This window comes from Oncorhynchus masou, chromosome 30, assembly GCF_036934945.1.
Source record: "Oncorhynchus masou masou isolate Uvic2021 chromosome 30, UVic_Omas_1.1, whole genome shotgun sequence".
Lineage (NCBI taxonomy): Eukaryota > Metazoa > Chordata > Actinopteri > Salmoniformes > Salmonidae > Oncorhynchus > Oncorhynchus masou.
Window position 1 is genome coordinate 64210456 of NC_088241.1, and position 26502 is coordinate 64236957.

The following is a 26502-nucleotide window of genomic DNA, read 5'->3' on the forward strand; positions in this document are numbered from 1 at the left end:
GTGACAAGCTAATTTTTCCGGCAGTGAAGTTGTGATTAGAGCCGTTTCCTGCGACAAACAGTGTATCGAGGCGGAGACCAACTTCAAATCAACACGTACGGTTTAAGCCCTCCAGTAATACCAAGTTGTTACACTGCATCTCTGCTTGCCCAGTTCTGCAATCAACAACAAATCACACAAATACCTGTGTCTCCTCTGGCTAGGTTCCATGCATCCACCATTGTCAAATTCAAGTAAAACTTTAACACCAAGTAACATATAGTATCTTTATTTTCTAACTAAATACATAATAATCAGGTTCTTTATCATGTTTTGAATGCCTAATCCCTCATAATGTCAGAAACGGAATTGGATATTAGTATTTGATAACAACCTGACATGAGTTTTCAAAATGTAAACCCGGCTTAGTTATTGAGAATTCAGATAGCGGCTTGTCATATTTGCATGTAAAGGTGTCAAGCGGTGTCATTAGCAGCAACCAGGAATCTATGCTTGATCACCCCCTCATACAGTATCTCTGATAACTATTATTTTAACTCAATTACCTTCCTATGATACAGGGGTGAACACAAACTATTAACTCAATTACCTTCCTACAATAGAAAAGTGAACGCATACTTGCAAACAGCAACTACAGATATGTTATATCAAAACAATGGCAGAAGGAAAGTTACTCTCCATGCTAGTTTTTGTAAGTATGGTGTCTATATTAAGACATTTCAAGTCACAGTATATTACAGTCTTAACAAATGGACTCGTCAAAGGAAGCAGTGTTTCAATCCAGTCTGTGAAAATGATTTATTTAAATATTATTCTGATATCATCATTACAATACAAACTGTGTCAACGGTCCAGTACAGAAGCTTCACACACACTACCAGATCAAAATAAAATTACAGTTCATAACATTTTCGACGGCTCAACAAACAGACAAGACTGCATGGAGATGAATCATGATAAGGAGACAATACATCTATGTGGAGCTGAAACAATGGATCAGAAAAAAAAACAGAAACTGATAGTGCTACTCAATTGTCATTGCGTTGTACGGAAAATTCCCCGGCAACGGAATGAGACTGAGACTCAAGATTGTTTTTACTTAAAAAATGTATGCCAAACAAAATCCAATTGATTTCAAAGTTTAACACACCATACAACTCCAAAAGTGGGCTCCAGAGTGGCGCAGCGGTGCTAGAAGCGTCACTACAGACCCTGGTTCGATCCCGGGCTGTATCACAACTGGCCGTGATCGGGAGTGCCATAGGATGGTGCACAATTAGGGGAGGGTTTGACCGAGGTAGGCCGTCATTGAAAATTATAATTTGTTCTTAACTGACTTGCCTACTAAAATAAAAACAATTCTATGCACAATAACTTCTTTTAACAGTTTACACAGAAATTTGACAAAAAACATTTACTTGAAGAACAGTGGAGATGCAAAGTTTGGTTACTAAATGACGTCACCAACAGAACAAACCGTCATCCAGTTACCATACTTTGCATCAGCACTGTTCTTTAAGTAAATGTATTAAGGTAAAGTTTTGAATGTAAATTGTTAAAAGTAGTCACTGCGGTTTCTTAAACTTTGATATCAATTGGATTTTGTTTGGCAAACATTTTAAAGTAAAAAAAATCTCAGCGTAATTCCTTCTTGTGGGATTGCCCATATCTTGTTTGATGGCTGAGACTTTGTTGCTTGTAAGCCACCACAATTGTCAGACTTTGCAATTACCTTAATAAATGACTGTTGTCAATCCTTCAAATTAAATATATTCACTTTGCTTGACCCATAATACTTTGAAATGGTTCCATTTCTTGTCGACAAAATCCAATGAGTTGAAGTACTGTAGGCCGTGCAATGGGTAAGTTGCCATTGGAAGAGGTCCTCCGTAACTGATGGTGAATCCAACTGTCAATAAAGTTTTTTTAAAAGAATTGCGTAATTCCATTTCCTGTTGTTAGCAAATGAATAAATGACAACATTGTTACAAATACAGAACATCACTTGTCTCTGCTTTTAGACATTTTGATTAAAAAAGGTTACATGCTGATTATTTACTTTACAAGTTTTACAGATTTTTTTAATTTAAATTTTATACAGGGATTTGACAAACTGAAGGCATTCATTTAAAGATGCAGTTCGGGATCTTAAGCACTTACAAATTCATAACATATTCATCTGAATTGCAAAACAAAATTAAATATTTTTGCACAACGTAACATCATACGAAATGGATGACATAGTACACAACTGTGCACAGTTTTCGGGGACCCGTTTTGGCTCGTGAACACTACATTCAAAAACGACTGGCTGAAATTATACAAAAGTTCTGGAGCGTCACTTTAACTGTGCACAGAAATATGCTATCCATTTCACCAGTCCCCGGCTAGAGAACTTGAACGGTATAAACGGTATAAACATTCTACTAGCAGATGTCAACTCTTCTTTCTTCAAAACGGAATATTTAGGATTAATTTAAATAGTTATGATGTTACTTTACTCAATGGACTTTAGCCTAGTATTGATTTGAGGTTGAGTGGCATAGCACAGCCTTGCTCGACTGAGTTTTGTCATCCTGGCACCACTGGAACAGTGCAGATGAAACACATCTTGTACCCTGACAATCCTTGCTGATCAGGATATGTCTCTAGGTGGATCCTGCGGTACTCTCTGTCAGCTACCTCCAATTGCTGAATCAACAGGTTTAGATCAGTCTTTCCCAAACTTGTTCCTCGGGACCCCAAGGGGTGCACGTGCACGTCCACCACCCCACCCCCCCAGTACTACACAGCTGATTCCAATTAGCAAAGCTGGTTGATTAGTTGATTATTCAAATCAGCTGTGTAGTGCTAGGGACAAAAAAATCAAAATGTGCACCCAGTTTGGGAAACCCTAGTTTAGATCCTCTCACTGGTCTCAGCAGTGCTGTGTATGGCAGCCTGGACTATGTTAACTGTGGGAAAAGCCTATTGAGACTTTCAGCAAAATGGTGCTTCCTCGTGGCCCCTGGAATTTGTAGGTACTTCCAATACCTAGAATCATTCCATCTCAGTAAGTCGTTATTTTAAATAGGATTTGAAGAAATGGACAGATGTTGTGTTGTGAATCTGGGTAAGCCCAGATTGGAAATAAATTGGAACAATATGTGAGAGCACTAGGATACAGTATGAGCAAATAGACCAATGTTGGTGAACGCCATATTGTATGGCCATAGCCAATGTCTTTGGTTGCATGATACATTTTTACAATGGAGACACTAGTCTTTGGCTACCCTCTTTAACTAAACTGAATGGCAGATCTGAAGCATTGCTACCGCATCAATGAACAGTTCCACCCATTCAAACAGTACAGATGTATGATCTTAATGTGATCACCCTGTAGCAGGGGAACTTACTACTTGTAGTAAGGTTTTAAAAAGATTCAGAAATGTACATTTTACACTTTAAAAATGTCCATTAACTATAAACCACATAATAATTCAAATTTTCTGCTGCTAAAGGATTATTTTCCTGCTGTAGCAAATTGGCTTAAATTAAGATCCAGCATCTGTATTTATGGGAGAATATGTCAGGTTGTCACTTTACGTAACAATAATACGACATAACATCGATGCATCCATTTAGTTAATGGGAATGATTCAAAGTGGTGAATGTCTATGGAACAATGCAGAGACACTTAGAAAGCTCCCATTTCTATTAACAGTTTTGTATAACGGTAAAATCCATGACGTCTGCTGACGTGTTTTGAATCAAGAGGTCGGATTGTCAAAGCGTTGTGTCAATGAACATGGTGAAGGGATAAGAGCGAGAGCGATTTAAAACCGTTTCCTTAATCACAAGACCCATAGAGTCTTTCTACGTCCTTACGTTTGTGTTACAGATAAGAAACGTATCGTCTCGGTATCATTGGGGGAAATCATTGCACCATCAAACGGTATAAGATGTCTTCTTGGCTTATGTCAGATTCTTTACATGAAGGTAGTGTCCCTGAACAGTAGGCTACAGCAGTACCTTGATACTCAGTTCTTTGTTTTCAGTGATGGTAGAACATTTAAATAGGAGAGCTGTACTGTACGTGAAGCATGACTATTAATGGCTTTGTACAATAATAGTGCAGGACCAATTTAAATGAATAGTCTGCTGGCACGGTCACATTATGAACATTGACATGTTCATGAATCATAATAGGAAATGATAAGGGAAGGAAAAGAAGTATAATTTTAAACAGAAGAAATACCATGTAAAAAGTAAAGAAGATGAGCATCAATGAGAAGTGATCTGTAATAACAATGGTCAAGAACTGTATTTGAACTGTATTTGCAAGTTACACATTATGGACGATAAAATAATTCATTGTCGAGTTGCCTTCATTTAGCAATCCGACTAGGCCTCTACATCATGTTGTTGTATTTGACTAGCTCTTTTGTTCTAAAAGGACTATGAATAGCCTTGCACGATGTAGTTTCATAATAGTGAAAACATAGCGAATGTAAGCTATACAACAGTTCCAGGTGTTTGAAATAAAACAATTATATATACTGATATTATATATACACAAATATAGATTTTTTTTTTATTTTTTTTACTTTTAAGCATTGACACAATAGATTCACTGCAGGAAACCCAAAATAAAGGTCTGTGAAAGATATTCCAAGGAGCCAATGTCAGTTTCCATTTTGTTTTTCGATTGTTGGGTGCATTGAAGAAACGTCGACACAACAGGTAATCCTGCTGGTGGCCTTTCTGAAGGTGCCTCTTGTGTACAATGAGTAATAAGAATGCATTGGGTGCAGAGTAGTGGAAAATTAGGGCCAACTGTGTCGTCCGCTTGGTGGTAATAACAGGCCATTTTCTCCTTAGTTTCGAGAAGAGGGAATGATACTCGGAGGAAAAGTCAGTCCTTGAAACTATAGCAAGGTATCCCTCATGAAGCCACAGGCAAGAATCAGGATGGCAAGTCCAAAGCTTGTAGCTATCCTCGTGCCTGTGAAAGAAGGAATACGGTCAACACATATACAGCGCTTATCTTGCATTCATTTTTTTTTTATCACTGACAAAAACACTTAGTTGTAATGTATGTATTTTGTACCTATAAAGCTGTACATTGGGTGTGAGGTTGGTAGTCATCCGTTGTTATATAGAATATGCATTAATTTCACGCAAAATATCTGCACAGTTGTTATCTTTAACAGTGTATGGAAAAGCTATTATGACACTGAAACATTAGATACATTATGCACGTACGGAATGATCTGCTTCTGAAATGAAATATGAAGGCTGGATAAGGCCACTAGCTTCCAAATGTGAGTAAATGAATTTAAATGTATTCAAATGAACACTCACTACACCAAACACCCGCAAACAACAAAAAACGAGGATAGAATCTTTACCCTAAAGTACAGGAAGTACAAACGGTCTTTGAACTAACGTGAAAAGATTTACATGGACAGCTACCATTGGCTGAACTTGTCAAGCTGCTGTCTGTTCTGAAGTCAGTTTCCACTGCGATTTGAGCAGCCCACACTGTCTGACAACTGTGTCATATTAAATAGCGTGGCAGTCTTATGCAAATTTGGTTCATTTGTGTCTCGGGGACATTGTTCTTGAATTGATAAGAGCAAGAGAAAAAAAGGCATCGAGGCATTTCTGTACTAAGGATAATGATGCAGAACTTATAGTACAGAAGGGAGACATGGGAAGATATTCTGAATGGCAATGGTACATACTCTAGTGTATATTCAGCTTTTATTCTGTTAAATCACCCTGGAACACACAAACTAAAACTGGATCCAAGGTCCAAAAGGCATAAAAAGAAACAAGATGAACTTGTTCTTGTACCTGCCGAGACTGAAAAAGTGTCCGGGAAGGAAAATAGCAAGAATGTAATCCTCCCGAAACAAGGCAGCATTCAGGAAATGGAAAATGAAATATTCCCTAAATCATGATGACATTTACTGGATTTTGTCTGTCAGACCAAGCACAGCAATGTTCTAAGAGGAGAATTGTCAGGGGACATTTTGGTTCAGCTCAATATCAGGAGGAGGAAAAAGACGGAGGCCTGTGACCCGCTGTTCTTCCCTGCCAGAATTAATTTGGCCCGGGGTGATCAAGTGGACAGGAGTGCCACAGAGGAGCTTGGCCAAAACATCTTCCGCATGGAGAATCATTAATCAGCTCACAGCCTGGGAGGGTGGGCTACGCTGCACTGCCGATGCAGACTGCACTGATGATGTGCAGTGAATATCTCACACCATCCACGCTAGCCCCACCTGAAAACATACTCACGCCACGGAATATAGCCTAAATGTCATTCTTAGATAAACAATAAAACAAGTGCATCACATGAAAGGCTTAAAAAAACATGAATTGTCACAACCAAACTCTTGATTTAATAAATAAGGCTAAAACCGGGAGTGAGCACAAGTATAATACAACACCAAAGGACTGTTAATTTTACTGTAACAGGACCTAAATGGCTTTAAGTTGCACAGAGTAAAGTCACCTGGTCTACTAGCAATCATTACAGTCTAACTGAGTCTCTAGTTTAATCAATATTTAGTCTAATGGAATGCAGGGCAGAGTGACCTCCCCACTGAGGGAGGGTGTATCACCCTGGCCTTATGCTGCTACCATAGGGATAGAGCTAATCTCCCATGGGCAGATTCTGCATGTAGGGCGAAGAATCACTGATTATATGGACCTATCGGGACTGGGAGGAGGTAGTGTTTTAACTGTCTTTGGAGGGGGGTGATTTGGCTGAGAGTTTCCTTTTGCGAGGGTGGAGACTTTGCAAACCGATAGAAATCTCAATTTCTTAAAAAGTATAGACCTAGAAGTTAATCACAAAACTGATCAAATTCCCAGAGATTAAAATTCTGGGTTAACTGAGATTAGGAGAGAGCTGGCCTTGCGCCATCTATCTGCCTACACGATGGCGCTAGCTGTGGATGTGGCCTACTGAAAAAAATGCAATAACAGTCTGATTTGTCTAGTAAATCCCTGCTGGGATTTGGTGATACCAGATGGCACTGCATATAGGTGTCATTCACCCATTTCACAAATGTTCCCAGTTTTCAGTATTGTTCAACAGTCAGCCATGTCGGATAGGACACAGGGGTATTCGATCTTATGAAAGTACACTGAACTAAAATATAAACGCATGCTGGTCCCGTTTTTAATGAGCTGAAATAAAAGATCCCAGAAATTGTCCATATGCACAATAAGCTTCTCTCAAATGTGTTTAAATCCCTGTTAATGAGCTTTTCTAGGGACAAGAAAACTTCACTCTAAAATGTGCATTATTGTCACACAATGCCACAGACGTCTCAAGTTGATGGAGAGTGCAATTGGAATGCTGACTGCAGGAATATCCACCAGAGCGGTTGCCAGATAATTGAATATTCATTTCTTTACCACAAACCGCCACCAATGTCATTTTAGAGAATTTGGCAGAACATCCTGCTGGCCTCACAACCATGGTCCATGTGCAACCACGCCAGCCCAGGACCTCCACATCCAGTATGTCTGTCTGTAGCAAAGCCCTTTTGAGGGGAAAAACTCACTCTGATTGGCTGGGCCTATCTCCTTAGTGGGTGGGTCTATACCCTCCCAGCCCACCCATGGCCCCCCTGCCCAGTCATGTTAAATCCATAGATTAGGGCCTTGTAACGACGTTCTTCGTTTGTCGAAAGAGAGTCGGACCGAAATGCAGCGTGTTGGTTACTCATGTTTTTAATGGAACAAATGACGATACACTAAATAACTTATAAATACAAAAAACAACAAACGGAACGTGGAAAAACCTATACAGCCTGTCTGGTGAACACTAACACAGAGACAGGAACAATCACCCACGAAATACAAAGTGAAACCCTGGCTACCTAAAAACGGTTCCCAATCAGAGACAACGAGAATCACTTGACTCTGATTGAGAACCGCCTCAGGCAGCCAAGCCTATACAACACCCCTACTCAGCCGCAATCCCAAATACTACAAAACCCCACTGTGAAATACAACAACATAAACCCATGTCACACCCTGGCCTGACCAACTAATTAACGAAAACACAAAATACTAAGACCAAGGCGTGACAGAACCCCCCCCCCCCCCCAAAGGTGCGGACTCTTGGACGCACCTCAAAACCATAGTGAGGGTCCGGGTTGGCGTCTGTCCATGGTGGCGGTTCCGGCTCGGGACGTGGACCCCACTCCATAAATGTCATAGTTCCTCCCCTTCGCGTCCTGGGATGATCCACCCTCGCCGCCGACCATGGCCGAATAGCAGCTCGTGACTGAGGGGCAGCTCGGGACTGAGGGGAAGCTCGGGACTGAGGGGCAGCTCGGGACTGAGGGGCAGCTCGGGACTGAGGGGCAGCTCGGGACTGAGGGGTAGCCCGGTACTGAGAGGAAGCCCAGTACTGAGAGGAAGCCCAGTACTGAGAGGAAGCCAGCCAGGCAGTTGAATCCGGCAGATCCTGGCTGACTGGTGGATCTGGAAGAGTCTGGTTGACTAGCAGATCTGGAAGAGTCTGGCTGTCTGGCAGATCTGGAAGAGTCTGGCTGACTGGCAGATCTGGAAGAGTCTGGCTGACTGGCAGATCTGGAAGAGTCTGGCTGTCTGGCAGATCTGGAAGAGTCTGGCTGACTGGCAGATCTGGAAGAGTCTGGCTGACTGGCAGATCTGGAAGAGTCTGGCTGTCTGGCAGATCTGGAAGAGTCTGGCTGAATAGCAGATCTGGAAGAGTCTGGCTGAGATCTGGAAGAGTCTGGCTGACTCAGATCTAGAGGAGTCAGATCTGGAAGAGTCTGGCTGTCTGGCAGATCTGGAAGAGTCTGGCTGACTAGCAGATCTGGAAGAGTCTGGCTGTCTGGCAGATCTGGAAGAGTCTGGCTGACTGGCAGATCTGGAAGAGTCTGGCTGACTGGCAGATCTGGAAGAGTCTGGCTGTCTGGCAGATCTGGAAGAGTCTGGCTGTCTGGCAGATCTGGAAGAGTCTGGCTGAGTCTGGAAGAGTCTGGCTGACTGGCAGATCTGGAAGAGTCTGGCTGTCTGGCAGATCTGGAAGAGTCTGGCTGACTGGCAGATCTGGAAGAGTCTGGCTGTCTGGCAGATCTGGAAGAGTCTGGCTGGCTGGCAGATCTGGAAGAGTCTGGCTGTCTGGCAGATCTGGAAGAGTCTGGCTGACTGGCAGATCTGGAAGAGTCTGGCTGTCTGGCAGATCTGGAAGAGTCTGGCTGTCTGGCAGATCTGGAAGAGTCTGGCTGTCTGGCAGATCTGGAAGAGTCTGGCTGACTGGCAGATCTGGACAGACTGGCGGCGCTGGGCAGACTGGCGGCGCTGGGCAGACTGGCGACGCTGGGCAGACTGGCGACACTGGGCAGACTGGCGACACTGGGCAGACTGGCGACGCTGGGCAGACTGGCAGCTCCTTGCAGACTGGCAGCTCCTTGCAGACTGGCAGCTCCTTGCAGACTGGCAGCTCTAGCTGCTCCATGCATACTAGCAGCTCAGGCTGCTCCGAACAGGCAGGAGGCTCCGGCAGCGCTGGAGAGTAGAAAGGCTCCGACAGGGCAGGAGAGTCGAGGCGCACTGTAGGCCTGATGCGTGGTGCTGGCACTGGTAGTATTTGGCCGAAGACACGCACAGGAAGCCTGGTGCGGGGAGCTGCTACCGGAGGGCTGGGGTGTGGAGGTGGTACTGTATAGACCGGACCGTGCAGGCGCACTGGAGCTCTTGAGCACCGAGCCTGCCCAACCTTACCCGGTTGAATACTCTCGGTCGCCCTGCCAGTGCTGCGAGGTGGAATTGCCCGCACTGGGCTATGTAGGCGAACCGGAGACACCGAGCGCAAGGCTGGTGCCATGTAAGCCAGCCCAAGGAGACGCACTGGGGACCAGATGCGTAGAGCCGGCTTCTTGGCATTTGGCTCGACGCTCAATCTAGCCCGGCCGATACGCGGAGCTGAAATATACCGCACCGGGCTATGCACCCGCACTGGGGACACCGTGCGCACCACTGCATAACACGGTGCCTGCCCGGTCTCTCTAGCCCCCCGGTAAGCACAGGGAGTTTGCGCAGGTCTCCTACCTGGCGTAGCCATACTCCCTGATAGCCCCCCCCCCCAATAATTTTTGGGGCTTCGCTCTGCGCCGCCGTGTCTTTCTTTTCGACTCCATTCTCCTATAGCCCTCTTCGCACTGCTCCAGCAAATCCCAGGCGGGCTCCGGCACTCTCTCTGGGTCGGCCGCCCACCTGTCTATTTCTTCCCACGTCGTATACTCCAATCCTCTGCTGTCAATAACGTCCTCCCTTCGCTGCTCCAGCTGCAAGTTAACACGCTGCTCGGTCCGTGTGTGGTGGGTGATTCTGTAACGACGTTCTTCGTTTGTCGAAAGAGAGTCGGACCGAAATGCAGCGTGTTGGTTACTCATGTTTTTAATGGAACAAATGACGATACACGAAATAACTTATAAATACAAAAAACAACAAACGGAACGTGGAAAAACCTATACAGCCTGTCTGGTGAACACTAACACAGAGACAGGAACAATCACCCACAAAATACAAAGTGAAACCCTGGCTACCTAAATACGGTTCCCAATCAGAGACAACGAGAATCACCTGACTCTGATTGAGAACCGCCTCAGGCAGCCAAGCCTATACAACACCCCTACTCAGCCGCAATCCCAAATACTACAAAACCCCACTATGAAATACAACAACATAAACCCATGTCACACCCTGGCCTGACCAACTAATTAACGAAAACACAAAATACTAAGACCAAGGCGTGACAGGCCTAATTCATTGATTTCAATTGTCTGATTTCCTTCTATGAACTGTATCTCTGGAAAATATTTGAAATTGTTGCATGTTGCATTTATATTTTTGTTCAGCATAGTTCTTTTCCCACAACGGGTTGGAAACTTGCCACATAGTTTAAACAAAGTTGTGAAGACCTTCTGGTACATCTCACTTCTGGGACATTCATTGTATTTTAATTAAGTGATCCAAGAGCTTTGAAAAATCAACAATGCCAAAACAAATGTATGCAAACTGTGAGGTAACTAGACCTGACATATTAGCCTTCTCTGCACAGGCACGTAATGCAGACAACACTATGCACTGAATTCCTACTCGGCTAACAATTGTCATGGTTTACAGGTACGGCAATGTGTAAAATCTTTGCAGCCTGGACTGAAAGACATACAGACAAGAAGACATGCTGATAGACAGGTAGACAAACAGACAGACTGACATACAGACAGAAAAAAATAAAGAAAAAAAGATACAAAATAGATGGATTGACTAATGATCAAGTCCACAGAAATTCCATGAAACATGAAACAGCGAGTAACGGAACCCAACGTAGCGGAACCCGATGAGACTCTTGCGGCGTTATCTCACCTGAACTCTGTTTGACTGTCTCACCTGAACTCTGTTTGACTGTCTCACCTGAACTCTGTTTGACTGTCTCACCTGAACTCTGTTTGACTGTCTCACCTGAACTCTGTTTGATTGTCTCACCTGAACTCTGTTTGACTGTCTCACCTGAACTCTGTTTGACTGTCTCACCTGAACTCTGTTTGACTGTCTCACCTGAACTCTGCTCACCTGAACTCTGTTTGACTGTCTCACCTGAACTCTGTTTGGTCTCACCTGAACTCTGTTTGACTGTCTCACCTGAACTCTGTTTGATTGTCTCACCTGAACTCTGTTTGACTGTCTCACCTGAACTCTGTTTGATTGTCTCACCTGAACTCTGTTTGATTGTCTCATGTCTGAGTCTCACCTGAACTCTGTTTGACTGTCTCACCTGAACTCTGTTTGATTGTCTCACCTGAACTCTGTTTGATTGTCTCACCTGAACTCTGTTTGATTGTCTCACCTGAACTCTGTTTGATTGTCTCACCTGAACTCTGTTTGACTGTCTCACCTGAACTCTGTTTGACTGTCTCACCTGAACTCTGTCTCACCTGAACTCTGTTTGATTGTCTCACCTGAACTCTGTTTGATTGTCTCACCTGAACTCTGATGTCTGAACTCTGTTTGACTGTCTCACCTGAACTCTGTTTGATTGTCTCACCTGAACTCTGTTTGATTGTCTCACCTGAACTCTGTTTGATTGTCTCACCTGAACTCTGTTTGATTGTCTCACCTGAACTCTGTTTGATTGTCTCACCTGAACTCTGTTTGATTGTCTCACCTGAACTCTGTTTGATTATCTCACCTGAACTCTGTTTGATTGTCTTGGCTGATGATGTCTGAGAGCTGGAGGTAGAGCGAACCCTCAGGTCGGGGCTCATGCTGTCTTGTGCTGCTGTGGCGCCTGTCTTGCGTGGCTTCTTATCTGCTGTCAGGTGGGACAAAGGGGATGTCTTCTTGGCCAGCCTGATGCGGGGCCGGGTGCTGTTCACCTTCAGGTAGGCCTGGACCTTGTACTCCAGCAACTCTCCGTAGTTAGCGTTGGTGACTCTGCACTCGTATAGGCCCTCGTCACTCTTTCCCACCCGGGAGATCTGCAGTTTGTGGGAGATGTCGTTTCCCTGTACCTTCACTGTCTGTAGGGAGATATAGAGATGTTCAACGAACAATGCAGGAGCAACCTACATCACAAAGCCACATGAGTAGTGGTGCAGTACAGAGAACCATGTAATGACACAACAGTAACCCACAGTGATGGTTTTATGTGTCCATACTTATGGTGTCCCTATTCGACATCTGCAGTGCTTGCTGTTTGGGGTTTTAGACTGGGTTTCTGTTTAAGCACTTTGTGACATCTGCTCATGGAAAAACATTTTATTTAATTTGATGTCTTAATATGGACATCACATGGAGACACATTCTGTACATGCAGTAACTTACACTTATTTTAGTCCCTTCATCGTCTGGATCCGGCTCTGGTATCACTTCCATCTAAGAAAACAGAGAAAACAAAAATACACCTAAAAAACAGGAACAAAGCTGAAAAGACATTCGAAAAGTGGACAGCAATGCATTATGTGTCTCTAAGAGTGTGCCATTCCAACAAATGTTCGAGGAGATATATTTTTATACCAGTTTAGTCTTCGCAGACACTCAAATATAACTAGTCAGACAGCCTCTGGCATTCCTTTAGTACGGTGCACTCAAAAGTATATTTTGTGTGTAAATGCAGTATCGTCGTCATCCATGGACGACTATAAATGTTTGATAGCTACATCGATAAGTAGTTAATCACACATGGAAGCAGCAAAAACATACCAATATAACCACAAAAGATTGGCTAATATGAAGGAAAACCTTATTTCCCCCCCATTCTGTACATTTAGAATGGGGACGAAGATTTATGAAAATAATCAATGAAATACAGTAACTTCGATATTCAGTCAAAAGAAACAGTATGAAACAGAATGTTTATACTCTTTGACAAATTGACAACTGACTACAACAAATCTTTACTCATAAATGACATTGAGCTGGCAAAGAACTCTACATCATCATCATCTAAGAAAAGCCTAAGTTTTCTCTACATGCTGATGAGACATAATGAACCGTCTGGTGTCTTTATACACACACAACAAACCTTTCAATAGGAGACTCTCAAATGAAGTGAAAACACAGAGACTTCAAAAGAGAAGGGATCCAGCTTCAGGTTGAACATGTCCACATTCTGGCTCTGGTGGCTGTATTCTGGCACCACAGCAAACACTCAGCCCAAAGCCGACATCATGGACTGGGCATTGATTTTAGAAGGTATAATTTATTTAATCTTCATCGAAGGCCAAATGGACTTATTTCCAGGAAAGTGTGCTAATGACAGGCTTGAGCAGAGCAGCAGAGCCTCTTTCAAACCCATGTCCATGAAAAGGTAAGGACACCTTGGAAAAGGTACATAGGAACAGGTGGAAAAGGTGAAATGAACAGTTGGAAAAGGTACAGGAGCTACATAAGCAAACCTGAACAAAAAGGTACAGGAAATAAGGAACAGTTGGAAAAGGTACAGGAGCTACATAAGAAAACCTGAACAGGTGGAAAAGGTACAGGAGCTACATAAGAAAACCTGAACAGGTAGAAAAGGTACAGGAGCTACATAAGAAAACCTGAACAGGTGGAAAAGGTACAGGAGCTACATAAGAAAACCTGAACTGAGCAAATTTTCTGTCAAGTATATAATGACTGTCGAGAAGCGACTTCTTACAAAAGAATACTTTCTTTCAACTGCGATCAAAACTATCAATAATAGACAATTGCATACGATGATGTCAAGAGATTTGGTGGGGCCTCGGCATGGATTTGACTAAAAGTCCCCGATCTCAATATTTTCTTTACAAAATGTCCCTCGATTAAACTATAGAGTCCATGTAGTGTCCATATAAGTCACCTGGGATGGATAATCTTCTAAAAGATAGAAATCCACTCACATCTGTCTTCCTGGTTTCCCTCTACAGTCAGAATAATGTTGTGGAGTGGACGCACTGTAGAATGTGAACTAGTTCATCTAACCATCAATGACCAAAGACTAGGTTCAGCAGAAAAAGATTGGAGCCTGTCTCTCTAGTTCAGTCCTGGGTCACAGTTTTATAGGGTCATTTATCCCAATTGGGTCTAGTCAATTTACAGTGGCTTTGCGAACCATAAAAAAATGCTGGGCATTTAATTGTAGAACTCCATTAGTCATTTAGCCTTGTACAAATGCAATTAACTTAATTGTGACATAATGAATTTTTCGATATTCAGCGTAATAGACATTTATAGGCCACTTGCAGACTGGCATGGAAGTGTGTTTATTTCATGATGAGAGAAATCTATTAAAATGAACACAAGCGTTAGCCTATCCGTAGCTCGCGCATAGCAGAAGAGCATGTTTCCTCAATTGGGAAATAGACTCCCAGTCTTAGAATGCCTGTTTTCATCAATAATGATACCCTTTTGTCTACAAATGTGTTCTGTTTAATTTACAAGTGTTCTTTAGAGTGAATTAACGTCTTTTGACTGTGATGCAAAAGTTTGCAGTGATACTAAGAAACAAAAGCTCCATTATTTTCTCATTTATATTTCATTTTTCTATGCCTGGCTGCCACTGAGCTCCACACACTCTCCGTTTCAATCTCTTGTCTCTTTATTACAAAAACCCTCCACCATCACACACTGCCATTCTTCATGCGAACTGAAATTGACTTCTTATAAAATGTGTCCCGCAATTACTGTGCATAAAGCAAGTAGCCGCCCAGGTCCCTGCAACCAAATGAATGTCAAAAGAGAAGAATGGATGAATGTACATTGAGATATAGACCTAAATGTACAACACTTCCACCCTTCATTATGACCGTCTGACATATTTAATTATAATGAACTAGAGGCTGTTATAATTCTTAGGTTATTGTCTATAGGCCCCCTGTGTTACATTTCATTAATTAGAAGCAATCAAAAAGCAGCCTTGATTTAAAAACCAATCAAATCCTACGATCAGCTGCAACAACAAGACTCACTCCCTGATCCTTCAAGAGCTGGGTTCTTGAGCTCTCACTGTCTGGACAAGTGAGGAACACGTCACCATTACTAAAGGCTGCCCAAGTCTACAACCAGATGAACAACAGTCAACTAGGATGTAGATTCACTTTCTGTAACACTGGACAGTCAACTGGTTAGGGTTTAATAGCACTGGACTTAAAGGCCAGTAAGCATTTCACAATAGTATTTACAGCTGCTTTATCCTGTGGACGTGACAGATTCATTTTGATTTGATTTGAAAAGTAGAAGCCCTGTCCACAGCAGTGTGTCTTCTTCAAGTTGGTTAGGAACAACTTGGAATCCAAATCACATGCAAAAAACACACTTGGAAAGACAACAGTTGATCTTGATGCATTGTCTCCTAATATGAAAGCGTGCCAGTTTTACATTTGTTTTGGGAACCGCAAGTGAACTTTCTCTACAAAATCTCTGCCCCTTTAACAAGTCCTTCGTCATAACATCAAGTACCCAATAATAACGTTTGAGTGTGTTAAGCTGGAGTACATAAAATGCCATGCAGCCTTGTAAGTGCTCGCTAATTACAAAGCTCACTGACTCTTGAGTGGGCGCTCAAGACGTTATGGTGCGAGATCTGCCGTTAATGTTAATTATGGCCACTGCAATCATGTTCTTGAGTTCTTCTCAAATGGAAAGAATCTGGACAGGCTCCACTGCCATTGGTCAAGTGTCTGATGATGCTAATTACATGCTAATTACATGTACAATAGATGAACTGTAGCATCTCCCAATATGAGAGTGTAGGACTCGGTTTCAGTCGGCTAAACAGCCCTCCAAGTATACATAGGTTTTAACTGACAGAACCAAATGTCATTTAAAATCAGTTTTGGAAAATACTGCTGTACGTGATCGCATTTCATACATTTTTTGGTGTACTGTTTGCATTAAATCTGTATAAGTTATCACCTCTTTCCATTTGAGAAGAACTCAAGGGGTGGCAGGTAGCCCAGTGGTTAGAGCATTGGGTGAGGAACCGAAAGGTTGCTGAATCAAATCCCTGAGCTGAGAAGGTAAACAATATGTTGTTGCTCCCCTGAACAAGGCCATTAACCCACTTTTCCCCGGTAGGCTGTGATTGTAAATAAGAATTTGTTCTTATCTGACTTGCCCGGTTAAATAAAATATCACTGCACAGGACTTGTGAAATGAGTGACTTTGAGATTAATAGTGTAAAGTAACAATCTGAGCATTTCAGGGCTGTTTAGAGGGCACACAAGTAAATGTGATTTTTTAAAAGCAAGTGGAAGGAACTCCTACTCAGCCCTTCAGAAGTTCCCAGTGTGGAAACAGGAGACACGATTCTGTTTAAAAGAGCTTCTAAAAATGGCTTCAAAGCCACGTGTGGCTCCCTAGTCTCCTCTAGCGCCACACCACCTTGGCAACTATATAAGTGAGGTATGAGACCATGGTGGTTTTTCAAGTATATCATCAAACCTCTCAGTCAAATCAGCAATTCCATCATATAGAAGTCCAATCAGTTCCCATACAAGTGAAGGTACAGAGGAATTTCTCCAATCTTGAGTTATCCTCTTGTTAGTGCCATCATAGATCATTCCCCACACACACACACCGAACACACAACAAACTACTGACAAGGAACATGTCAACGTATGAACAGAGAATGGGACACAATGTCTCAAAAAGAGATAGCTGTAGGTTAACTTAAACAAATCTTTACTGGAGAATATTGAAAGTCAATTGATTGGGCAGTTTTATGTTCAGTCTGGCAGTCCTATCCCTCTCTGACACAGAGGAAAGGAAGAGCTGGTATGTAACAAAAATAGGAGACTGAGACAGAGGAAGACAATATGAAATGTCAATGTAAAGTAGGCGATTATGAAAAATGGTGAAGTGCTGTGGAAAACAACTGAAGCATGTTTAATACAGTAGAATCATTATGAGAATTGAATGACAAAGTACCATGGGAATACATTCATTAATCAAGGTTCATGAAGGGGGTTTGACAATCACATCTGATGCACAAGCACGTCCTATTTTCAACGTGAAACTGGTCTACAGTAAATTCAATATTTCAAATCCCTTTCCGTCTCTCTGTTTTTTGCATTCTTTCACTGAATCAATAGTTTAATTGTGACTTCCTTCCTCTCTTCTCCTCTTCTTGTTCATCCGAGATATTCTGAGAAACAAGGTGGAGGTGAGACACAACAGTTCAGTTCCAAGGAGGCAGCACTAACATCCTCTACCATCAACGTCATCTCTGTTGAAATGTTTAGGGAAAATGCATGTTGTAGAAAAGCATTGGCCTTTCAGAATCGGCAAAGGGCTGTGTGCTATGACTCACAGTGGAGTAAAAGAGAGGAAATTAAAGTAAGCAAACAGAAATAATAGTTCAAGGAACAAAAAAATCAGGAAGATAAACAACTTACAAAATAACTTAGAGAACACCTCCATATTCCCATGGAGAGATGTTGAAATAACTTTTTCTACCTTTTCTATATACTATAGGTCTCTTCACTGATGTTGTTAATGTCTCTGGGCAAGAAGTGCCTACACATGGAAACACACTTAGTGTTTATAGAACAAAACAATACATTATTCACATTCACGTTAAATAATCACTGTAATTATGAAGCTAACTTTAATATGCACAGTCTAATGAGAGTCACTTTATGCTATTATCCAATTTGATGGAAGTAAATTAGCGCATCAATTAACATCTTAAAAACATCTTGAGGTATTTAAGTCATAATCATTGGCGGAAGACAGATCTTGTGATAACATATCCTTTTTTTAGGATTCATTTGATTCTCAATGCAACACACCCCTTTTAGGCAATGGAAAATTGAGAGAGCGAGAGTGAGAGAGAGAGAGAGAAAGAGAGAGAGAGAGAGAGAGAGAGAGAGAGAGACAGAGAGAGAGAGAGAGATAATAAAAGTACACTAATTACTAAAGTATATTTCCTGGATCTGATAATAATCATTTTGATTGAAACTCCCCTTGAAGGGACTGATAGAATCATATTGAATGGAATCAAATTGAAGAGATTCCAGTTGGAAACAAATACACCCATTTCCCTCAACGATGCCAATAACACACGCTGTATCCTGTCACTTATACTGTTTTGTTTCATGTAAAGCCAACCAATGAGTGGGGCATATCCACATATAAAATCAGCAAAAAAATGTACGTCCCATTTTCAGGACCCTGTCTTTCAAAGATAATTTGCAAAAATCGAAATAACTTCACAGATCTTCATTGTAAAGGGTTTAAAAACTGTTTCCAATGCTTGTTCAATGAACCATAAACAATGAATGAATATGCACCTGTGGAACGGTCGTTAAGACATTATCACCTTACAGATGGTAGGTAATTAAGGTCACAGTTGAAAACTTAGGACACTAAAGAGACCTTTCTACTGACTCTGAAAAACACCACAAGAAAGATGCCCAGGGTCCCAGCTCATCTGCGTGAACGTGCCTTAGGCATGCTGCAAGGAGGCATGAGGACTGCAGATCTGTCAGGGCAATAAATTGCTATGTCCGTACTGTGAGACTCCTAAGACAGCGCTACAGGGAGACAGGTGACCGTCCTCGCTGTGGCAGGCCACGTGTAACAACACCTGCACAGGATCGGTACATCCAAACATCACAACTGCAGGACAGGTACAGAATGGCAACAACAACTGCCCGAGTTACACCATAAATGCACAATCCCTCCATCAGTGCTCAGACTGTCCGCAATAAGCTGAGAGAGGCTGGACTGAGGGCTTGTAGGCCTGTTGTAAGGCAGGTCCTCACCAGACATCACCGGCAACAACGTCGCCTATGGGCACAAACCCACCGTCGCTGGACCAGACGGGACTGGCAGAAATTGCTCTTCCCTGACGAGTTGCGGATTTGTCTCACCAGGGTTGATGGTCGGATTCAAGTTTATCATCGAAGGAATGAGCGTTACACTGAGGCCTGTACTTTGGAGCGGGATCGATTTGGAGATGGAGGGTCCGTCATGGTCTGGGGTTGTGTGTAACAGCATCAACGGACTGAGCTTGTTGTCATTGCAGGCAATCTCAACTCTGCGTTACAGGGAAGACATCCTCCTCCCTCATGTGGTACCCTTCCTGCAGGCTCATCCTGCCTTGACCCTGCAGCATGACAATGCCACCAGCCCAACTGCTCGTTGTGTGCGTGATTTCCTGCAAGACAGGAATGTCAGTGTTCTGCCATGACCAGCGAAGAGCACAGATTTCAATCCCATTGAGGATGTCTGTGACCTTTTAGATCGGAGGGTTAGGGCTAGGGCCATTCCCCCCAGAAATGTCCGGGAACTTGCAGGTGCCTTGTTGGAAGATTGGGGTAACATCTCACAGCAAGAACTGGAAAATCTGGTGCAGTCCATGAGGAGGAGATGCACTGCAGTACTTAATTCAGCTGGTGGCCACACCAGATACTGACTGTTACTTTTGATTTTGACCCCCCCTTGTTCAGGGACACATTATTGCATTTCTGTTAGTCACATGTCTGTGGAACTTGTTCAGTTTATGTCTCAGTTGGTGAATCTTGTTATGTTCATAGCAATATTTACACATGTTAATTTTCCCGAAAATATAAAAGCAGTTGGCAACGTTTTTTTTTTTTGCTGAGTTTAGAAAAACCCATTACACAACAACATGCCATAAATAACCTGTCACTATATCTCTCAACGTAATGGTGTTGAGGCAACATATTGTCAGTAAGTGCAGCAGGGGTGCATGGATGATTGATACCTCTAGCCCTCAAATATATAGATAGCTGGTCTGCTCTATGATAGACAACCTGAAATGACTTGTTTCACTCACGGAAAGTGGTTTCTCTCTTCTCCCACCTGAGAAACCCAAGATTTCTTCTCCAAAGTAGATATTTACATTGCTGAGACATTGACCCTGCATTTCAGACAGCTAAGAAAACCCCAACTGTGTCCTTGTGAACAGATACAGTATGGTCTTGATGTATGTCTGTTGAGCAAACACAAACACCACAACTTTCTAAGGCAGAGAAAATTTAAGTGACGAAGCAGCAGGGGTGGAAATTAGGCTAGCACATGGCCGACATGAGTAAGACATTTAAGAGTGTTAACCCTCTCAAGGCTGCCTGCCCAGGCTGCATCCCAAGCCGCATCCTCAGAGCGTTTGAACACCCGAGCCACTGCCTGTTCACCCTGCTATCAAATCAAATCATCCAGAAGGTGAGGTCAGTACAGGTACATCAAAGCTGGGACAGAAAGACTGAAAAACAGCTTCTATCTCAAGGCCATCAGACTGTTAAATAGCCATCACTAGCCGTCTTTCACCCGGTTATTCAACCATGCACCTTAGAGGCTGCTGCCCTATATACATAGACATGGAATCACTGGCCACTTTAATAATGGAACACGAGTCACTTCAATAATAATGTTTACGTACTGCTTTACTCATCTCATATGTGTATACTTTATTCTGTTCTACTGTATTTTAGTCAATGCCACTCTGACATTGCTCATCCTAATATTTATACATTTCTTAATTCCATTGTTATACTTTTAGATTTGTGTGTATTGTTGTGAATTGTTATATACTACTGCAATGTTGGAGCTAGGAACGCAAGCATTTCACATCTGCAAAAAAACGTGTATGTGACCAATAACATTTGATTTGATGTTAAAAATCGGTAAAGTTAGATTTTCATATCAACAAATAACCTTCATTTAATTTAGCATTTTCATATTTTACAAAAATTTATAGAAACCAATAAATACACTTAATCAATAACATTTTATTTTTTAATTATCTTTCTCAAAAACGTTTGTATGTTTTCCCATACCAAAATCATTATTCTTCATTGTTTGTTCCCAATATTTTACAGTTACCCTGTGACCCCACTAGTGGTCGTGACCCCGACTTTGAATACCACTGCACTGGCTCAAGGATAGTAATTTTCAGACAGAGTTATTAGAAAATGTGCCAAACTAGAGATGCCTTTTCCATTTTCGTGTAGCAGACCCAAGCTAGTAGAAATTGTAGACTACGAGCCTGGATGGCCAGTGTCAAAAATAATTACAATTACTTAAGTCGTTTTGTGGACTATCTGTACTTTAGTTTACTATTTGTATTTTAGAAAATGTTTATTTTTACTTCACTACATTCTGAAAGAAATTATAATAAGTTTTACTCCATACATTTTCCCTGACACCCAAAGTACTTGTTATATTTTGAATACTTCACAGGACAGGAAAATGGTCCAATTCACACACTTATCAACAATACATCCCTGGTCCTCCCTACTGCCTCTGATCTGGAGGACTCACTAAACAGAGAACATCCCTGGTCATCTCTACTGCCTCTGATCTGGCGGACTCACTAAACAGAGAACATCCCTGGTCCTTCCTACTGCCTCTGATCTGGTGGACTCACTAAACAGAGAACATCCCTGGTCATCCCTACTGCCTCTGATCTGGCGGACTCACTAAACAGAGAACATCCCTGGTCATCCCTACTGCCTCTGTTCTGGCGGACTCACTAAACAGAGAACATCCCTGGTCATCCCTACTGCATCTGATCTGGTGGACTCACTAAACAGAGAACATCCCTGGTCATCCCTACTGCCTCTGATCTGGTGGACTCACTAAACAGAGAACATCCCTGGTCATCCCTACTGCCTCTGATCTGGAGGACTTACTAAACAGAGAACATCCCTGGTCATCCCTACTGCCTCTGATCTGGAGGACTCACTAAACAGAGATCATCCCTGGTCATCCCTACTGCATCTGTTCTGGCGGACTCACTAAACAGAGAACATCCCTGGTCATCCCTACTGCATCTGTTCTGGCGGACTCACTAAACAGAGAACATCCCTGGTCATCCCTACTGCCTCTGATCTGGTGGACTCACTAAACAGAGATCATCCCTGGTCCTTCCTACTGCCTCTGATCTGGAGGACCTATGAAACAGAGAACATCCCTGGTCATCCCTACTGCCTCTGATCTGGAGGACCTATGAAACAGAGAACATCCCTGGTCATCCCTACTGCATCTGATCTGGAGGACTCACTAAACAGAGATCATCCCTGGTCATCCCTACTGCCTCTGATCTGGAGGACCTATGAAACAGAGAACATCCCTGGTCATCCCTACTGCCTCTGATCTGGTGGACTCACTAAACAGAGATAATCCCTGGTCATCCCTACTGCCTCTGATCTGGTGGACTCACTAAACAGAGATAATCCCTGGTCATCCCTACTGCCTCTGATCTGGAGGACCTATGAAACAGAGAACATCCCTGGTCATCCCTGGATCTGGAGGACCTCCATCCCTGGTCCTCCCTACTGCCTCTGATCTGGCGGACTCACTAAACAGAGATAATCCCTGGTCATCCCTACTGCCTCTGATCTGGAGTACTCACTAAACAGAGATCATCCCTGGTCATCCCTACTGTCTCTGATCTGGTGGACTCACTAAACAGAGATAATCCCTGGTCATCCCTACTGCCTCTGATCTGGAGGACCTATGAAAAAGAGAACATCCCTGGTCATCCCTACTGCATCTGATCTGGCGGACTCACTAAACACAAATGCGTTGTTTGTAAATGATGTCTAAGTGTTGGAGTGTGCCTCTGGCTATCTCTAAAAAAAAATGAATAAAACAAGAACAATCGTGCTTTCTGGTTTGCTTAATATAAGGAATATTACATTATTAATACTTTTACTTTTGATACTTAATTAAGTATATTTTAGCAATTACATTTACTTTCGATACTTAAAGAAAAATGAGTCTATTGTTGACACAGTCCCAAACTGTTTTGCTTGTCAGCAATCAAGTTTTCAAGACATGTAACTTTGAAAACACAGAAATCCTCCCCTTATGATGCATTTTACATTATAAACGGATAATTTCTATAGTTTTTTTAAGTTACATGAAAAGTTGATTGTCAACTAAATGGACGATTGAAACAAACACCAAAAGATACTAGTATGTGGTGGAATTTTTATTTAGGTATAATTAAAACCGAATACTTTTAGACTTTTAATCAAGTAGTATTTTACTGGATGACTTTTTACTTTTAATTGAGTATCTTTACTTTTACTCAAGTATGAATTTGGGTACTTTATCCACCGCTGTTATGTTCCATCACTGAGAAACGTTTTTCTGCTGAATACATCCTTTGCTTTTTTCTCTGTCAGACTTCAAATGCGTGTAACAAAACAAGGCTGCGTACCCTTGAAATGCTTGATATCAAAATTAGTGTCTCGGTCATAATCGGTCAGTAAATACATTTTCCCTGGGAGTCCTAATTAGGCGCTTAATTCCAAACTCTCGTTGCTCACTCATCTCCAAAGGCACCATGGAAAATTGCACTCAATATGAGTCCAACTGTTCAGCAGGAAGCTCAAAACAACTAACTGCTGTTTCATCTAGGCGATTTCTGACTACATTTACCATGGTAACCTGGTTGGCAGCGTGGTTACAGGTGGGTAGCAACACAGTACAGTTTGATGTGAGTCAGTCAAGGTGGAGGGACTGTCAGAGGGGATGTGAATAGAGTTTTGACCTGTGTAACCCTCCAGTCCAAGCTCAGCTAAGTATGTATACTCTTAGACGTTTCCTGTTCATCACAAAGGACACAATGTTGTTATGTTCAGCTTGTGCCCATTAGAGTTAAGTCAGTAGGGGTGTGAGTCATACACATTAACAAGGCACAGACAATCACATTTGTTGGACTTAACAAAGTATACCCAGGAAGTTAGGAAATGGGCGTTTGATGATCTGACCAAAACAATTGAGGGCACAAATGATACGAGGATTATTGACAGTGACAATATATGATTACATATCACAGTGTGATCAGTGCCATACTGTTCTGCTAGACCATACATTACTGTGGTATCCCCCAAACCAATTAAAGGATGAATCAATGGCCTGAATCAAAACTGTGTGACAGCTGCATTATCTCAGAATATAGGATCTCTCTCTCTCTCTCTCTCTCTCTCTCTCTCTCTCTCTCTCTCTCTCTCTCTCTCTCTCTCTCTCTCTCTCTCTCTCTCTCTCTCTCTCTCTCTCTCTCTCTCTCTCTCTCTCTCTCTCTCTCTCTCTCTCTCTCTCTCTCTCTCTCTCTCTCTCTCTCTCTCTCTCTCTCTCTCTCTCTCTCTCTCTAGCAAGATTTCTGGCTCTCACAGACCTGTAACTTCTTCTTTAAGAGGCTCCTCTGTCCCCCACTCGTTACCTGTCTTAATGGCACCTGTTTGAACTTGTTATCAGCATAAAAGACACCTGTCCGCAATCTCAAACAGTCACACTCCAAACTCCACTGTGGCCAAGACCAAAGAGCTGTCAAAGGACACAAGAAACAAAATTGTAGGCCTGCACCAGGCTGGGAAGACTGAATCTGCAATAGGTAAGCATTTTGGTTTGAAAAAATCAACTGTGGGAGCAATTATTAGGAAATGGAAGACATACAAGACCACTGACAATCTCCCTCGATCTGGGGCTCCACGCAAGATCTCACCCCGTGGGGTCAAAATGATCACAAGAACGGTGAGCAAAAATCCCAGAACCACACAGGGGGACCTAATGAATGACCTGCAGAGAGCTGGGACCAAAGTAACAAAGCCTACAATCAGTAACACATTACACCGCCAGGGACTCAAATCCTGCAGTGCCAGGCGTGTCCCCCTGCTTAAGCCAGTACATGTCCAGGCCCGTCTGAAGTTTGCTAGAGAGAATTTGGATGATCCAGAAGAAGATTGGGAGAATGTCATATGGTCAGATGAAACCAAAATATAACCCTTTGGTAAAAACTCAACTCATTGTGTTTGGAGGACAAAGAATGCTGAGTTGCATCCAAAGAACACCATACCTACTGTGAAGCATGGGGGTGGAAACATCATGCTTTGGGGCTGTTTTTCTGCAAAGTGACCAGGACGACTGATTTGTGTAAAGGAAAGAATGAATGAGGCCATGTATCGTGAGATTTTGAGTGGAAACCTCCTTCCATCAGCAAGGTGATGAAGATGAAACGTGGCTGGGTCTTTCAGCATGACAATGATCCCAAACACACCGCCCGGGCAACGAAGGAGTAGCTTCGTAAGAAGCATCTCAAGGTCCTGGAGTGGCCTAGCCAGTCTCCAGATCTCAACCCCATAGAAAATCTTTGGAGGGAGTTGAAAGTCCGTGTTGCCCAGCAACAGCCCCAAAACATCACTGCTCTAGAGGAGATCTGCATGGAGGAATGGGCCAAAATACCAGCAACAGTGTGTGAAAACCTTGTGAAGACATACAGAAAACGTTTGACCTCTGTCAATGCCAACAAAGGGTATATAACAAAGTATTGAGATACACTTTTGTTATTGACCAAATACTTATTTTCTACCATAATTTGCAAATAAATTCATTAAAAATCCTACAATGTGATTTTCTGGTTGTTTTTTTCTAATTTTGTCTGTCATAGTTGAATTGTACCTATGATGAAAATTACAGGCCTCTCTCATCTTTTTAAGTGGGAGAACTTGCACAATTGGTGGCTGACTAAATACTTTTTTGCCCCACTGTATATATGTAATGCATGTTCTCTCCCTCTCTCTCTCCTATACAGTATATATATATATATATATAGGAGAGAGAGAGAGAGAGAGAGAAAGGTCTGGAGTGTTGCAGAGGGAGGCTTGTCATTGGTCAATGTCATCCCACACATCAAGGGGATTGGTCCATCAAGGGGATTGGTCACGTTTAATCTAATCAATGACTTTCATATGCAGACACTCATTTATCTGACGCTTCTGTCAGATGTCCACAAGTTTCATCTGGAAAACCCCACAATGGGCTCTTCATCCCATTACAGTTGTGGAACAGCCAGCCTGATACCACTGGACCACAGTGGGTCACACCTTGAAGTGGAGACATCACTACAATCTCTCAGTAGGGGGAGAACTGCTGGTCCGTATTCCTGAAGCATCTCAGAGTAGGAGTGCTGATCTAGGATCAGGTTCCCCTTGTGAATGTTACAGGATTAATAATCTAAAAAGACAA

The 26502-nt window shown here is 42.5% G+C and overlaps 1 protein-coding gene across 1 annotated transcript in view; it reads right to left on the reverse strand.

The window, feature by feature from the left end:
- Positions 1 to 784: 784 nt before the first annotated feature.
- LOC135522934 (V-set and transmembrane domain-containing protein 2A-like) overlaps positions 785 to 26502 on the reverse strand; it is a 39235-nt gene continuing 13517 nt past the window's right edge. The window contains exons 3-5 of the mRNA XM_064949649.1: positions 12865 to 12915; positions 12230 to 12560; positions 785 to 4984 (exon numbers count right to left, since the gene is read on the reverse strand). Of these exons, the coding sequence (XP_064805721.1) occupies positions 4908 to 4984; positions 12230 to 12560; positions 12865 to 12915 (459 nt within the window). The 3' untranslated portion in view covers positions 785 to 4907. The remainder of the gene's footprint in view (positions 4985 to 12229; positions 12561 to 12864; positions 12916 to 26502) is intronic.